At 38.2% G+C, this 15,535-nt stretch overlaps 1 protein-coding gene across 19 annotated transcripts in view; it reads left to right on the top strand.

The window, feature by feature from the left end:
• The window catches only part of lrrfip2 (leucine rich repeat (in FLII) interacting protein 2), a 59,973-nt gene that overhangs the window by 14,266 nt on the left and 30,172 nt on the right, over positions 1 to 15,535 (top strand). For all 19 annotated transcript variants that reach the window (XM_066690446.1, XM_066690463.1, XM_066690451.1 and 16 more), the window contains exon 3: positions 13,894 to 13,980. In XM_066690446.1, coding sequence (XP_066546543.1) covers positions 13,894 to 13,980 — 87 coding nt within the window. The remainder of the gene's footprint in view (positions 1 to 13,893; positions 13,981 to 15,535) is intronic.

Here is a 15,535-nt window from a genome sequence, read left to right as displayed (position 1 = left end):
CCAGATCCTACATCGTCCTGTTATTAAGATTAATTACATAAAATCCAGCACATGTTGTCACCACCACAGATACTACCTAAGTATCAATCATAACTCAGGTCAAAAAATCATAAAAGGAATAATGAACATTTTTTAAGCTATCTGCTAGATTTCTTATTCTTTTTCAAACCTATATTTTAAATGGCTTTGACTGTTACTTTTGACTGACAGGTTCGTAATATAAATTCAAAATTTCTTGCAGATTACCAACTTAAATTGGCATGAAGTACTCTCTAAACATACAATACAGAAGTCTGACTATTTCTACCAGAGAGATCAAATTCATGTAATTGCTTTTTATTGTTTACACTTCTGTTTTTCATTATTTTACTTTTGTGGTGTAACCTATTTGTTCTTACTGTACAATTAGGGGTGAATAATATAATCTAAAAAAAAATGCGATGTAGACTTGGAAGCTCAAGACAACAGCTGTGGAAGAAAACATGATCCTTAATTTAAAGATGTATTCTGCTATGGCCTTTTCACAGTAATGGTTTGAACTTATTAATGTAGTGCTCAATGTCAGGTGTGAGAACTTCAGTTCCATTGTATTGAAATAATCATTGTATCCACTTTCCTTAGTATATTCCTTTATTGGGTTTATCGTGCAGTGATAATTACAGTTCCGCAGAGAAATTGGAAATGGAAACTCTTCTTTTTCTACTTCTGCTGGGAACTGAGGGCTGCTGTATATTATTTCTACAGCATAGCAAAATGGCCAGTGTGGAGTTTTATAGAATCCTCTACAGCAGCACCAGTTTTCCTTGCTTCAGAGCCAGTTGTTATTGGCAACAGATAGGTCAGAGGTGTCTCCGTTACCAAATTAAATTGTGCTTATTTCACGTGTTAGATTTTACAGCTGACTCAGGACTTGGTACCCACAGAATATTTTGGACCCTGGAGGGAGAGAGATTAAGTTCAACCAGTTAACTGTGTAATTAAACCCATTTAATAGCAGAGAGCTGAGTTGAAACACCCCCAAATTAGGCACTGTAGACTTTTTTTTCTCTCTCTCTTGAAATATATGTATCTGGCAGTTTCCTTTCAAAGCTGTGAGTAAATCTTATAGGAAATCTCTTTACCACCAGCTTGTTTTAATCAGGCAGTCTGCTTCCCCTGCCTTCCCTTGCCTTCACTTGTTCTTTTCTCTGTTGCAGTCTGGAAGACATCCATTTACGAATTAGAATTAATTAAACACTTTAATGGGCTTTTCTGCTCTCCAGCACATTTTTAGGGGCATAAAGCAGAATTTACTCAATTCTATTGCATTTGTTGAGTCTTCGCTTTAATATGTTCAACCAGTCCAAGTAATGCTAATGAATACAATGCTCACTATTTATTGATTAATCCAGCAGGTCTTGTTCTGATCTGTTATTCACCTCTAAAGTGTGCACATAGGGTTGATTTATCACTTTAAATAAATAACTGACATCAGTTTTATTAATAATAATAATAATAATAATAATAATAATAATAATAATAATAATAATAAACACTGGGTTAAGTATATTCATCTAATTGGCAGTAATTAATGTAGATTGTTCAAGCGTGCCCTCAAAGTATTCACCTCAGACAATGTACCAAACAGCTGATATCAGAAAGACAGGCTAGACAACAAACTCCATTGATATTGAGTGTTATTCAGAATATTAAAAAATATAAATAATCACAAATATGTGTGCAGGATTTAGAGCCCCTGAATAGGTTCAGTAAGATAGAATGACAGTATTTGCTACAACATTACAATACAATGAGTTTAATTAGAGTGTACTGTGAACATAGTGTTTCTTGTTGTTATTGTCGTTATTGTAAAGCATGATTCAACTATCTAATACCTCAATAGCTTCTTCTTTTTTTCTGCCTCTTCCGTGTACCTGCTGTTATGGTGATTCTGAGTTTTTGGCAAAACACAGCAAGTGTGATGTTTTTATTTTTTTAAACTTTCAAACTGTTCTTTTGTCTTCTGGGGGCAACTTGGCACATTCAGCTGTCCTTGGATGAGGGCATCTCACTGTGGTGATAGCTCAATCTTTCACACAGTACAACCACCAATATTGTTCTCCAAATGTACTGGGGCATGTACTGTGTTCGAATATATAACATACTTATTTAAATTATTTGCGTGTTTAATAAAGCCCTACAATCGATAGTATTTATGTCACACATCAAGTGTCATTATACACTCACCTAAAGGATTATTAGGAACACCTGTTCAATTTCTCATTAATGCAATTATCTAACCAACCAATCACATGGCAGTTGCTTCAATGCATTTAGGGGTGTGGTCCTGGTCAAGACAATCTCCTGAACTCCAAACTGAATGTCTGAATGGGAAAGAAAGGTGATTTAAGCAATTTTGAGCGTGGCATGGTTGTTGGTGCCAGACGGGCCGGTCTGAATATTTCACAATCTGCTCAGTTACTGGGATTTTCACGCACAACCATTTCTAGGGTTTACAAAGAATGGTATGAAAAGGGAAAAACATCCAGTATGCGGCAGTCCTGTGGGCGAAAATGCCTTGTTGATGCTAGAGGCCAGAGGAGAATGGGCCGACTGATTTAAGCTGATAGAAGAGCAACTTTGACTGAAATAACCACTCGTTACAACCGAGGTATGCAGCAAAGCATTTGTGAAGCCACAACACGTACAACCTTGAGGCGGATGGGCTACAACAGCAGAAGACCCCACCGGGTACCACTCATCTCCACTACAAATAGGAAAAAGAGGCTACAATTTGCACAAGCTCACCAAAATTGGACAGTTGAAGACTGGAAAAATGTTGCCTGGTCTGATGAGTCTCGATTTCTGTTGACACATTCAGAGTCAGAATTTGGCGTAAACAGAATGAGAAAATGGATCCATCATGCCTTGTTACCACTGCTGGTGGTGTTGGTGTAATGGTGTGGGGGATGTTTTCTTGGCACACTTTAGGCCCCTTAGTGCCAATTGGGCATCGTTTAAATGCCACGGCCTACCTGAGCATTGTTTCTGATCATGTCCATCCCTTTATGACCACCATGTACGCATCCTCTGATGGCTACTTCCAGCAGGATAATGCACCATGTCACAAAGGTCGAATCATTTCAAATTGGTTTCTTGAACATGACAATGAGTTCACTGTACTAAACTGGCCCCCACAGTCACCAGATCTCAACCCAATAGAGCATCTTTGGGATGTGGTGGAACAGGAGCTTCGTGCCCTGGATGTGCATCCCACAAATGTCCATCAACTGCAAGATGCTATCCTATCAATATGGGCCAACATTTCTAAAGAATGCTTTCAGCACCTTGTTGAATCAATGCCACGTAGAATTAAGGCAGTTCTGAAGGCGAAAGGGGGTCAAACACAGTATTAGTATGGTGTTCCTAATAATCCTTTAGGTGAGTGTATATACAAATTGTGGAAACAGCAGAGCCTGAGACATTTACACTGAATCATCCCTGCTGCTCCACACAATGCACTCAGACCGGCCTGGCATCCTATGGTGTGCGTTTACAGAGTGAGGGGAGAGGGGCGTGGCCAGTCTGATACCAAGTACAAAAGACGGAGTTCTGAATCATCCACACCAGACCACCTGATTCAGTATCTCTCTGCCTCTTCAAAGCTGTATTAATGTTTTAAATACTCTTGTAATCATTATTTATCAATTGCACTCCCTTGCAAATATGTTCTTGACTGCACTTTCAGACGAGGCGTTGTCAGGCGGGATGCTTTTCTGGTTCTTGACAGATGCCTCTGCCCCGGCTCTGTGGTTTCAATGACAGACGTCAGCCTGCATTTAGACTAAAAGTATAACTGTGACTGTTCAGTCTAATCGTGTCTTCGTGAGAATTTAAACAAAAAATAAAACCAAAACTGGCTTTGTGAAGTGTCTCTTGAATCCTCGCAAGAGTGACAGTGACAGGGACAGTGAAGCCTGCAAACCCAGCGCTGTGAGTGTCCTGCTGCATTACTTTTCTTTTTGGTACACTTGGAGATAACAGTAAAAGCATTCCAGATGTCTAATTTTAGACTGGGGAGAGAAACTGAATCTGAAATCATATACAACTGAAGGCAGAGCAGCCTGCAGCATTTATCTGTGGAGGAAGTGAAAGTGTGCTGCATCTGACAGATACAGCTTGTGAATATACTAGCTCTCCTTCACACTCAAATGATATTTGGGATGGGTGCATTGTGGAAAAGTACCAGATCTGGGCGTGTAATATCTGGTACATTTGAACACTGTCATTCTGCCCTGACATGGAAACCAAAAATATGGTTTTCGCTGGAGCCCGTTACTTTTGGTTTTGGGGTGTTTACAGTGCACTTTATTGTTATTCTCCACGGCGACGCACATAAACAGACATATAGCCCATATTCTACATTTCCAGCATAATGGAAGTTAATATTTGTAAAAAATATAAAACTCTGAATTTGACAATGTGATGAAGAATATTGTTACTGTAAAATCAAACTATGATGTCGAAGTCTTTTTTTCTCTTTTCTTTCTACCATATCTTGCAGTATTATCACGAGTGGGTGAGTGGATAATTGTTCTGCAGGCTAATTCTTCTTGCACAACAAAGCTAGAGGGTGTATTTCATTATCAACAACAGAGTGATCTATTGCACTTAAGGAGGTATGAGATTTACAGTAAAATAAATAATATGCTAAGATGGGTCCATTTGAGGTGTTTATGATTGTAGCTGTCTGAACTTTAAAAGCAGTGCAAATAAATGGATACACCACAGCGCTGGGTTTCACTTCCACAAACATCCAAACCTTCAGTTCCTGCAATGATAACAATCGCCTCCCATCTCAGGAAAATGTCGAAATTTTAATTCTGAATTGCAGTGCAGTGGCCAGCTGAGACTTCTACTACTACTTCTTCATCTATTACATTAATAGATGACCTTCCCCATTTTAAACCTGAACACCAACCCTTGCCAACACCTGAATGTGAAGTAAGGCCCATAAAAATCTATATCCTCCATATAACAACATCCCTCACATTTACCGAATGTCTAAGTTTACTGTGGTCTCTAACACTAGCCCTAGCCCGGCCCATTGTAACCCTAATTTGATCATTAAACTTGATTTTAGTGCAAGATTTAGGTACATTACTCAGCCAAATACCTTTCATACCTTCATCTGGATCTCTTAGTTAGCCAAATTTAATTAATTAGCCAAATACTTAGGCCTACATGATATTCAGATTCTTTTATGTGAACTATGATAGAGAATATTCCTTTTCCTTTGTTCTCTGAGACCTGTGGCCAGATATTACTTCATTTGTCGATGGTCTCCATTCAGTTCAGCAGTTCACAGTTAAGTATAAGACGTTGTGTCTTGTCCTTCATTGATATTGACACACGCTCAATTAAATACCAGCTGTGACCGGATGCCACTTACTGTTTTGTTTCCTTAATGAAGCTACATCTGTTACTTATTGACTTCCTCATCACCACACCCTGCCTTCAAAAACCCATACCCAATGTGCAGAATTATGTAATCTTCTTTTTCTTTTTTTAAACCACTGACGTTGATGCATTTTCCCATGACAAAGATTAAGAAAACAAAATGCCCAAAGCTTTTGTTAAAAAGCCAAGAATATAGTCAATAGAAATATACAAGGATAAGCCATGGCAAGATATGTTGAATGTCATACCAGTCTTTAAAAGTAGTACTGCAATTCCAACTGTCTCCGGGTCACCCCTGAAAGTAGGTGTTCTAAACAGCCCAAGAGCTTCACAATATCTCTTGTTCTAAAGACACGTCTTAATCAAATTATATCTTTAATTAATTATTGATTTCCCCCACTCTCTTTGTGAAGGGGTTGTGAAATTCCTGATCCTTCAAAATGCTGCCCTCTTGACATATGCAGTATTGTCCACATTAGTGTAGTATTTCTTAACTTCAATCTCTGATGTCGAGGATTTTAACACTGGACAGATTTTAAAGCTTGGTAAACATTGGTAAAATACTGAAGTTGTGTATCCTGACATAAATAGAATATTTTATAAAGCAGGGTGGAGAGCCACAGTGTATTCTGGTTTTAGTTTTTATCTTGACTGTTCATTTATTAAATTTGGAGATGTAATTAGTCACAATTACATTGTGTCCAAGGTATCCAGTGAGAGATGATTTAGGGAGACTTGTAAAACATCCAGGGACAAGGCTGGCTATCACTGATATAATGAGGAACCTACCAGTGGCAGAAGTGCGAGTGTCTAATCTTATAGGCCAAATTTTTAATGGATACTATTTCTGAATACAAAATTAAATAATTTGGTAAAAACAAGCACCTGACCTACCTGTGATCACCAAGAACTGTAACTGAGCACATCTCCCCTAGGTTTCTGTGGAAAAGCTCAGTGGTAGTGTAGAAAAAGTTTGAATACAGAAGGGTTTGTTGTGGTTTCAGTGAAGGGAAAAGCATTTATAGATAGATAGATGCAAACACCTACTCTCATTGTCTCTGTGTTGAATTTTATTTTTTGACATGATGTCTGTATCTAGGGTAGTGCTGTTCACCAGTCATGTAAACATTTGCAGCAGTTGTCTTCCTGGAAATATCCTGAACACCATGCGTTTCCCATGTGGGAAGTTTTAATTTTGTTTTCTGAGCTGCAAGCCCGTTAAGTAACAGAGTTCTGAGCTGCTTGGTTGCTTGTCTGGCACTGGCATTTGGATACATTTTAATTGCTTCAGACTGAGAGAGTACTTTGCACCTAAATGTATGGTGTTGCTTGTTGTGAAGTATTTTGACCATCATTCTTTCTTATGTCCTAATTAATTCACTTCTTCACCCTGAAAAGTTATGATTTGTAGCTGCGTTGGTTTAGAGAAGACAAAGCACCAAAATTCTCTCTGCTTACCCTCTTACTAAACATGGTGTTATTCATATATATATATATATATATATATATATATATATATATATATATATATATATATATATATATATTAGTTTATTTTTGCCACTGATAGAATTTAATCTATTCCTCCTGCAAATATCCTTTTGGTGATTTGCATTACTGTACTTATTGGTTCTTGCTCTGAAGTACAATGATCTGCCTCTCTGAAATGGGAGTTCATCCAGTTGGACTTGGACTGAGACGGGAGGTCAGCAGTATAACATTGGAGGGCTATAGATAGGACTGAACACAGAGGGCTCAGCTGTGTCGGTGTGCCATACAGGTCACACTGTCGGGACACTGTAACAGGTGCACTGTGCAATGAGCCCGTTCAGTGCCAGTGTGTCATCTGTCACCCATCATCCAGAAATGGATGAAAGAGCAGGGAGTGTGTGTCTGTGTGTGTCTCTGCCTCCGTCCATTTCTGACTGTGTGAGCATGTCTGCCAATGTGTCTCTTTACTTCTGACAGTGTGCGTGTGCGTGTGCGTGTGTAATAGTCATACTTTGTATACTTTTTGAATTAATCCTATAAACCTGAACAAATGATTATTGCTTTTAAAAGTAATATGAAGCTATGCATTTTCCCCTTACCAAGTAAAGAAAATTAGCCCTATCTCTTGGTTATATACAGTGGACTATAAAATGAATCTACATAATCACGAACACCTACTAAATTTGATAGATGATATCTATAATGGGATTTGCAGCAAAGTTTGATTTGAGACACTTTTTTTACCAAGGAAATCTGTGAATGTTAAGAGCTAATACAAACCAGCTTTGCCTTTTCTTTTCTATCCATACGTTGGCTTGATATTAGGTTTCTTCCTCTCAGAAGCTCACAGCCAAACATGCTTGACCTTGATGTGGCCCAGGATTTTGTAATGTAACCCAGCCTTCAACCACACACTTTATAAATGACTGAGGTGTGTTCTCTGACCCCGGATTTGTTCATTTTTCTTTCTTGTGCAGAGACCTGTGTGCTTTGTGTGTTCATGACAGTGTCGACTGTGATTTAGTCTACCTAGAACTTAGATCGTTTGCACTACAGACTTCTACACTTCTAACTGTTTGGTCTTGTTTTGCCTTATCATTATTGTTTAATTTTGAGTTGTTGTTGTCTTTTCTGTATCATTGGTGTTTGTCAGTGGCAAAGGAATGAAAGCCACTTTTCTCTTTCGGATAAGGTAGTATTATCTTTGAGGACCGTGTTGGTTGCTTCCACTGTGTGTTGGGAGAAGGGTGTAACTAGAGCCAGGGATTCCCTGAGAGGGGGTTGGTCAGCCTTTAATTAGACTGGACTACAGTTGCTGTCTGCAAAATTAGCCTTCCTTCACAACCCAGGACCTTTTTTGTTAGGACAAAGGCGAAAAAGTGCGATACAGAAAATCAGAATCAGAAAATGTCTTGTTTTGTTAATTTCTGCTACCAGAACATTTTATTTTATGGTTCCCTTTGAGCAAACAGCATTTAACTGAATGCATTTTTCCACTGAAGTATTTTATGATCCAGTTTATTTTTAAAAGGGGGTGGGGGTGGCAGTAAAATGTGTTCCATGTCAGGTAAAGTGAAACTTGTGTAAAGCTGTCCCCTCCCCCCATCCTACACATTGGTCAGACTTCATGAAATGTCTGTACTGTAATAAGTTATATATTATGTAAATCCATCTGTCTAGGTCAGGGGTGTCAGACTGCAATCCTGGGGGGCCGCAGTGTCTTCTGGTTTTTGTTCCAACAGGGGCTTGCAATTATTTAATATCATTATTTACTTATGTAGGTAGATTTACTCTCAAAATATGATATGTATTTTTTTTTATAGTCATTACCTTATAATTTGTTGATGACTCAACACATTGAACACACAGAACATTTTAGAGTCTGGAGAAGTTAAATTAACCCAGTAAATTATTTAATTTGACCAATTAAGGAGCCAAGAGCCACGACTGGAGTCTGACACCCCATGTCTAGGTAAAGGGAGGATTGTTAAGTAAATTAAATGATTATGAAATGTTCCCTTGATCAAATATAAATAATACAACATAAGAAAGTAACCTGTAACTATGGAATATTCTTTCTTCCATTTTTCCCCTGCATAATGGCAAAAATCTGTTAATTATTAATGATTATATTGTATTAATGATGTAACACTGAAATCGTAAAGCTCCATTGCATATAAAAAGATCCCAGTGCCTTGCAGAGCAGCATTGATAGTATTTTAGAAAATTGAGAATAGAAGCCACTATATATGTCTGTGTGTGTGTGTGTGTGTGTTTGTTTATATGTGTTGTTTCTAACAGGATTACTGTAATAATATTTAAGTCAAACTGATATTAAGCAATAATGCTGAACGTGTCTCTACACAGCATTGTGAAATGTTATGTATTACTGTAGTGTTGTATAAATAAGAGCTACAAACTGGACGAAAACATAGCTAGACAACAGGACAAAACACATGTATTCAATGGTTTAATTGTTCAATGCTTGCTGGCTCTGCAATGTAATGATTAACTGGTGCAGTAAAAGCTGCTTGAATGATCTGATATTTACAGTACCATAAGATCTGTATGAATGTGTGAAAATGTATCCACATTCTGTAAATAAAGGGCATTTTATTCATTCTATACAATACAAAGACTGTTTTAATGCTGTTGATAAGGTGATCAGGCTGGTACACTGAAAAGGTTCAAATGCAGATGCCTCTCTGAGTCGTGCCATCTGATGATTAAATGGTCATTTGGACGTAGATTGTTGCGGCAAGGTAGAGTGGACACACATGGCTTTCATTCATTGTAACATTCAAACAATTCCTCATGCATAATTGCTGGAACCACAGTTACTGCTTTCAGAGAGTTTTCCACTCTTTTTTAATACATATACTTTTTAAATCCATCTGAGGAACCTAGTAAAGATTGCTTTGGCACATTGGCGTGGGTTAGGCTTTGTCCTGACATGCACCACTCTGCTACAGTCAATCAGATAACGCACACTGCTAAAGCCCCGGCTGAGGGGTGTTAAGGTCTGATTTTACACAAAGAAGGTTGTCGACTGTGGGGCAAAGGGTCAAGGGTGTGTTTGCCATAGACGATATTCAGGAAAATAGTTATTTGAATGGACTGTGATCATGAGTTAAAAATAATAACAATAATCATAATGGTGGAAACGTTTGATAGTAAAATAAAGGAAACGAGTAACAATAAGGGAAGAGAGTTGGGGTGTGAGATTGAGCTTCTGTCTGTCTTGCCCATTAGTGTGCACTTCTTGCTTGATCTTTCCTTAAAATTTGACTGTGTCAGCTGTACCGAAGGAGGAAGGGTGTGTGTTTTTCTGTGGACACATGTTTCTTGTTGGCTGGGCTCCATTAGCCCTTTTACTGTTGTGACATTACAGCAAACCTGTGTATGTAAAGTGCAGTGCAGTGAGTAAACTGTTCTGGTTTGAAAAAGAAAAAAAAAACGCTGGAAAATGTTTAAGAGCTATAATTATTCTGTCCGCTGCATAGCTCCACAGTGATTCATGAAGTGTTTATGTAGTGTAATCTGGTTGTGTACAGTATTTGCAGCTCATCCACAGAAACTCTGATTTTGCTAGAAATAAATACATATAAAAAAAACTAAGTTGTTTATAAGGTCACATTCTTAAAGGGAACATACTTCTTGAAATATTACATGTATCATGACAGATGCTTTTCTCTAGAATTGGTTTGTTTTATATACATTGTCATTACCAATAATGGTTGACTACTGAACTACAGTATTAAACACTGGTCTGCAGCCTAAGCTGAGGCATTAGTTCACTGTCCCTCTTTTTTTTTTATAGCAGTTTGGCCGTAGCACCGCACACATGGGAGGTTTCGTTTCCCTGTGTATGTACCCTGATCTTGACTCGCAACAAAACCACAATGGCCTTGAAGTATTTAACAGTTCCTTGTTACATTCCTTGGACATTTACTATGAATAGCATCGCTGCTCTAGAGACATTTCAGAGGCGAGCAACCAAATTTATTCCAGGTTTGAAGGGAATGTTCTACTCTGAGAGACTGAGGGAACTGAACCTTTTCATCCTTGAACAGAGGAGACTACATGGGGACTTGATTCAGGTCTTCAAGATCATGAAAGGCATTGACCACATCAAATCAGAGTAGCTTTTCCAGATCAGCAGGGACACACGCACCTGGGGACACAAATGGAAATTGGGTTTAAAGGCATTCAAGACAGAAAACAGGAGACACTTCTTCACACAGAGAGTTGTTACAATCTGGAAGCTGAAAACTTGTGAACATTCAAAAAAAGACTGGATAGTATACTTGGATCACTTCGTTATTAATGGACACCAAACAAGCATGATGGGTCGAATGGCCTCCTCTTGTTTCTTATGTTTCTAATATAACACACATTTATGTTATATATCTTAGTCATCCTGTCTGGCAGTCCTATAAACTATACACTGTGATATGTTTCATTCCCTCATGTGCAGTAGCTGAGGGTCCAGATTTAGTTTTATTGGATTATGATGATTGTGCTCATAGAAGCAGGTGGGCTGATGACAGGGTGGGCTGGCCAGAGAGGACTCCTCACACAGCCTGCCTGGGATGTAGCCTATCACAGTCGTGAAACACCCTTCTGGAATGATTCCACAGCCCCTGTAATTTCCTTGCGTGTATGTATTTGTATAAGTGTGTATTTTGTATGCGTTGGAATTTAAAACCTAAAGCTCAGTAGCATGCTTAGTTTACACACTATCATTTTAGGTTTCAAGTGTTAGAACAAGTTAGTAACACATTAGTACGTTGTTTGGATGTATAAAGTTACTTTTAAAAGCATCATAATTGACATTCAGTATTTTACTCTTTAACGTAGCTCTCGGAAGCCAGTGGAATTGCTTGCAGCATTGTAATGTTTATCTGAAATAGAAACCATGGCAACAAAACCTAAACTGTGAGGGCTGCGCTGTCCCACAGGAGAGGAAGGCGAACGCAAACCCTCTAAAACACACATTCAGACATCTTATGATTCACTTTGCCATTAAAACCAAATACTGAATTGTATTAAGTTACTCAGCAGGAGAACGGCTCAGTGTGTGCTGCTCGGCTTCAAGTTAGAGTAACATCCAACTATCCTGCCATTATGAACACGGGTTTTTTGTTTTGTTCCCTTCTTCTTTTCCCTCTTTTTGTTTGAAGTGACACATGAAGTGCATGCTAATAGCCCAATGTTATACTTTGCTTGGCAGCCGTTCTTGGCTAGTTACAAGGAAGGGTTGCTTATTAAATATTTTGTTCTCATATTGGTAGTCAAGGTTTTGAAGGCAGCACAGACTAATAGTAATTGGAGAGGAAATACGGTATTGTTATATCATTTCAAACTTTCCAGCCTTTTTGGTTAATGAATCAAAAACACTGTATACATGCATTTTCTCTATCTGCTGTACCTAGTCATTAATGCTTCTGAGTTCAGCCTGAGACATGCTGTACGACAGACTAAAGTGTATAATCTGTACAACCCAGAAGAGGTTAAACATTCCTCCAATCAGTCAATCAAGTACCATGTGTACATGTACAAGCAATTGTATGTTTATTATATTATTTGTATTTATGTATTAGATTACCTTAAGTGTTTAATTAAAATAATGAAGATAAATCTGTATCTGTAAGGGAAATTTAATAAATGGTAACAGCTGTAGCTGTATCTGATTTTAATTACAGTACCCTGCAATAATAATCTGCTTCAGTTTTTTGGGGGCAAAATTGTCAGATAATTCCCACTCTACTAGGCAACCCTGTACATGTGTGGCATTGAAACGACTCGACGAGTGAATGCTATTTGCTAGATGTGTAATGAAACAATGCAACACGATGTCTGTTTTATCATGTAGTGTTTTTATAGACCTAATACACAGTAAATATGATATGCATGAAACTCATCATAATCTGTACATTATATCTTTTAAAAGATTAATTAGCATATACACCGCCTTAAATATTGCTTATTTGAGATTCATGCCTTTTTTTGGGAAGGGATTATAAATTACGAACAATGAAAAGGATCCACACTATATAAAGGAACAGTCACTATCGCCCAGCAATTATACTTGTTTTTAATGCTTTAGATCTTTCTCTATAACTTGCACAATTGGAGAGTGCAGCAATGTCTGCCTTCCTCAGTTCTTTGGTAGCTCCACCACAATTTACATTATATTCAACTGATATACACTGTTGGATGTAGCAATCGCTGTCTGAACTGTATGAGTGATTGCAACATATTTAGCAGTGTTTCTCTTGGCTATGTCAACCTGGTGATTATCCCTACTCTGTGATTATGAAATCAGTATGTTGCAGGAGGTACAATTGGACTTCCACATTAAACTACGAGGAGTTGCTTTTTGAACACATCTTGGTCTATGCACTTCTTCAATTATTATTATTGCTTAGAATTATATTTGGAGAGCCGAAGCTTGGAATATCAATTCCTTATTGTGTGGTAGCACATGACAAAGAGCTAACCATTCATTGTCTTTTAATTCTTCATTTAAGAATGGAATGTGACAATGGCCTGGATTAAATCAAAGCTCCTCCCCCACACAAATTGCCAATTACAAACCAAGTACTCCTTGACAGCTTTTGTTGCTAGAAGCTTCTCGCTTTTACTTAATGGAAACCCGTCATCAAGACCTGGGATTGTAATATTTGATTTGTGGGCGGGACTCTTCTTCAACATGCAAGCAGAAGCCCTTTGAAAAATATACACTTTTTTTCACCTTCAATTAATTTGAAGCACTGCTGGCTTAATTTACTGACCCGTCTAAATAAAGTGACACATATAGGGCAATGTTCTCGCTCCAGAAAAATATAAGTTGTAATAGTTACTCAATACATTTGTCATGTCACTAAACTTCACATTGCATTGACACGGAAAGACCATTTGCTAATGTCTTTTTTTGTGGTTTGTTTGTCTACATTCAAGGCCGAGGCGCGACTCGCAGCGAAACGGGCGGCGCGAGCAGAAGCCAGGGACATTCGCATGAAAGAACTGGAGCGGCAGCAGAAAGAGGTAATCGGCTTTTATTTCACAGGCAATCGGTGAAAAGAACACTTTCATCAATGCTCCCAAGTTTTTAATTCTTTCCATTCGTGGATTTCTGGGTGATTTATTTTATTGTTGTCTACACTTAGATTTCATATCTCTGGTTTTCCAGAAGAGGATGATGGATGTATTTGCAGGACAGACTCTTATATAGTCTTGGAATTACGAATTATGAATAGTTCTGGTTCTAGTTCTTACGAAGTCTTCTGTTGACTAGTTTAAAAGGTTGTTAAAGTCTTTGAAAGTTAATCTCTGTAGCATATCTTGATGTGACCTACATTTGTTGAAAGTTTGCTTTGCTTTTCTTCAATTTTCCAGCTTGTCTGTAGGAATAAACCTGAAATGGGTAATTATATGTAATGGTGAGTTGTCCGCATTGGATTTGTCACTTGAATTCCTTCAGTGACTGATGCTTCACTTCACAGTAGTTCAATGACTGAGGAGAATGAGTACAGATCCAGAAAAAGAAGATGTTTTTCCTACATAAGGGTATGGCCAGTAACAAATTCAAGGTTTATTGCATCTTATTATACAGCAAAGTCATATATTTAACCAAAAGAGTTTAATCTTGTATGGGTTTACGTTCTTGTCCTGAAGTCAACATCTTCATCAGTCTTCAGAACATTTCAGACCAGAATATAATAGGTTGCAGTTTGAGAACAGCTTGTGACCTGTGTCTTGTGATATGCCACTGGCACTGAACCTAAACTGCTTCTAGAGTTTAATAGCACTTGTTGATTCAGATGCTTTATGGGCAGTAAGGTGCTGCTCTTGGACATAAGAGTGCAACGATCTTTGACCTAGGATCTCATTCCACCGAGAAGGAGTCTCGTCTTAAATACTGTGTTTCTCACTCCTGTGTTTATTCAGCTGACATTATCATGTTTGTTTGAAGCAGTGGTTGTTTAAAGTAGGATTGAGCAGCTAAGATATCCGCTAAATTAATTTAGTTATTTTCTAACACCACTAGTAGTTTCTTGGCTGTAATACAACAGTAATATTTTGGGTTAATGTCAGGGACGTGTGTTCTCTTTGTGTGCCTGTGTGGACACCGCAAGATCCTATTGTTTTCTGGACTAATGTCTTTAAGTTTGAGTGAAGTGATCTGGGCAGTAGCCTAAGCGTTCCTGACCTTTATTGGGTTTTCTCTCCTGAAAGCGGAGCACTGCATGCATTTTATCCTCTTGATGCGTTTGGCTGAGAAGCCATGCACGTCAAAACTGACCTTAATATGAAAACCCTCTTTGTGGTGGCTACTTTTGAAAGTGCTCTTCTGAAGTCTGTCCCAGTTTGAGGAGCCTGTCAAAGGATGTTTCTTAATCTACAGTCAGTCTCATGCTGAGTTTAAGGGACATTTCAATTCCAAGTCCATTTTGCTTTCTAGTGAAGCTGACAGAAAAAAAAATGGTTAGCCTTTATTTGTAGTTCTGTTCAGCGTGACAAATGCAGAACATCCTTGTTGCTTGGAGATCTTTGTGGTAGCGACTCGCTTCTTAACTTTATTATGGTATGTCTGCCAACA

This window comes from Amia ocellicauda, chromosome 18 (genome assembly GCF_036373705.1).
Source record: "Amia ocellicauda isolate fAmiCal2 chromosome 18, fAmiCal2.hap1, whole genome shotgun sequence".
Taxonomy (NCBI): Eukaryota; Metazoa; Chordata; class Actinopteri; order Amiiformes; family Amiidae; genus Amia; species Amia ocellicauda.
The sequence above is the reverse complement of the archived record's forward strand: the minus strand, read 5'-3'. Positions and strand labels throughout refer to the sequence as shown.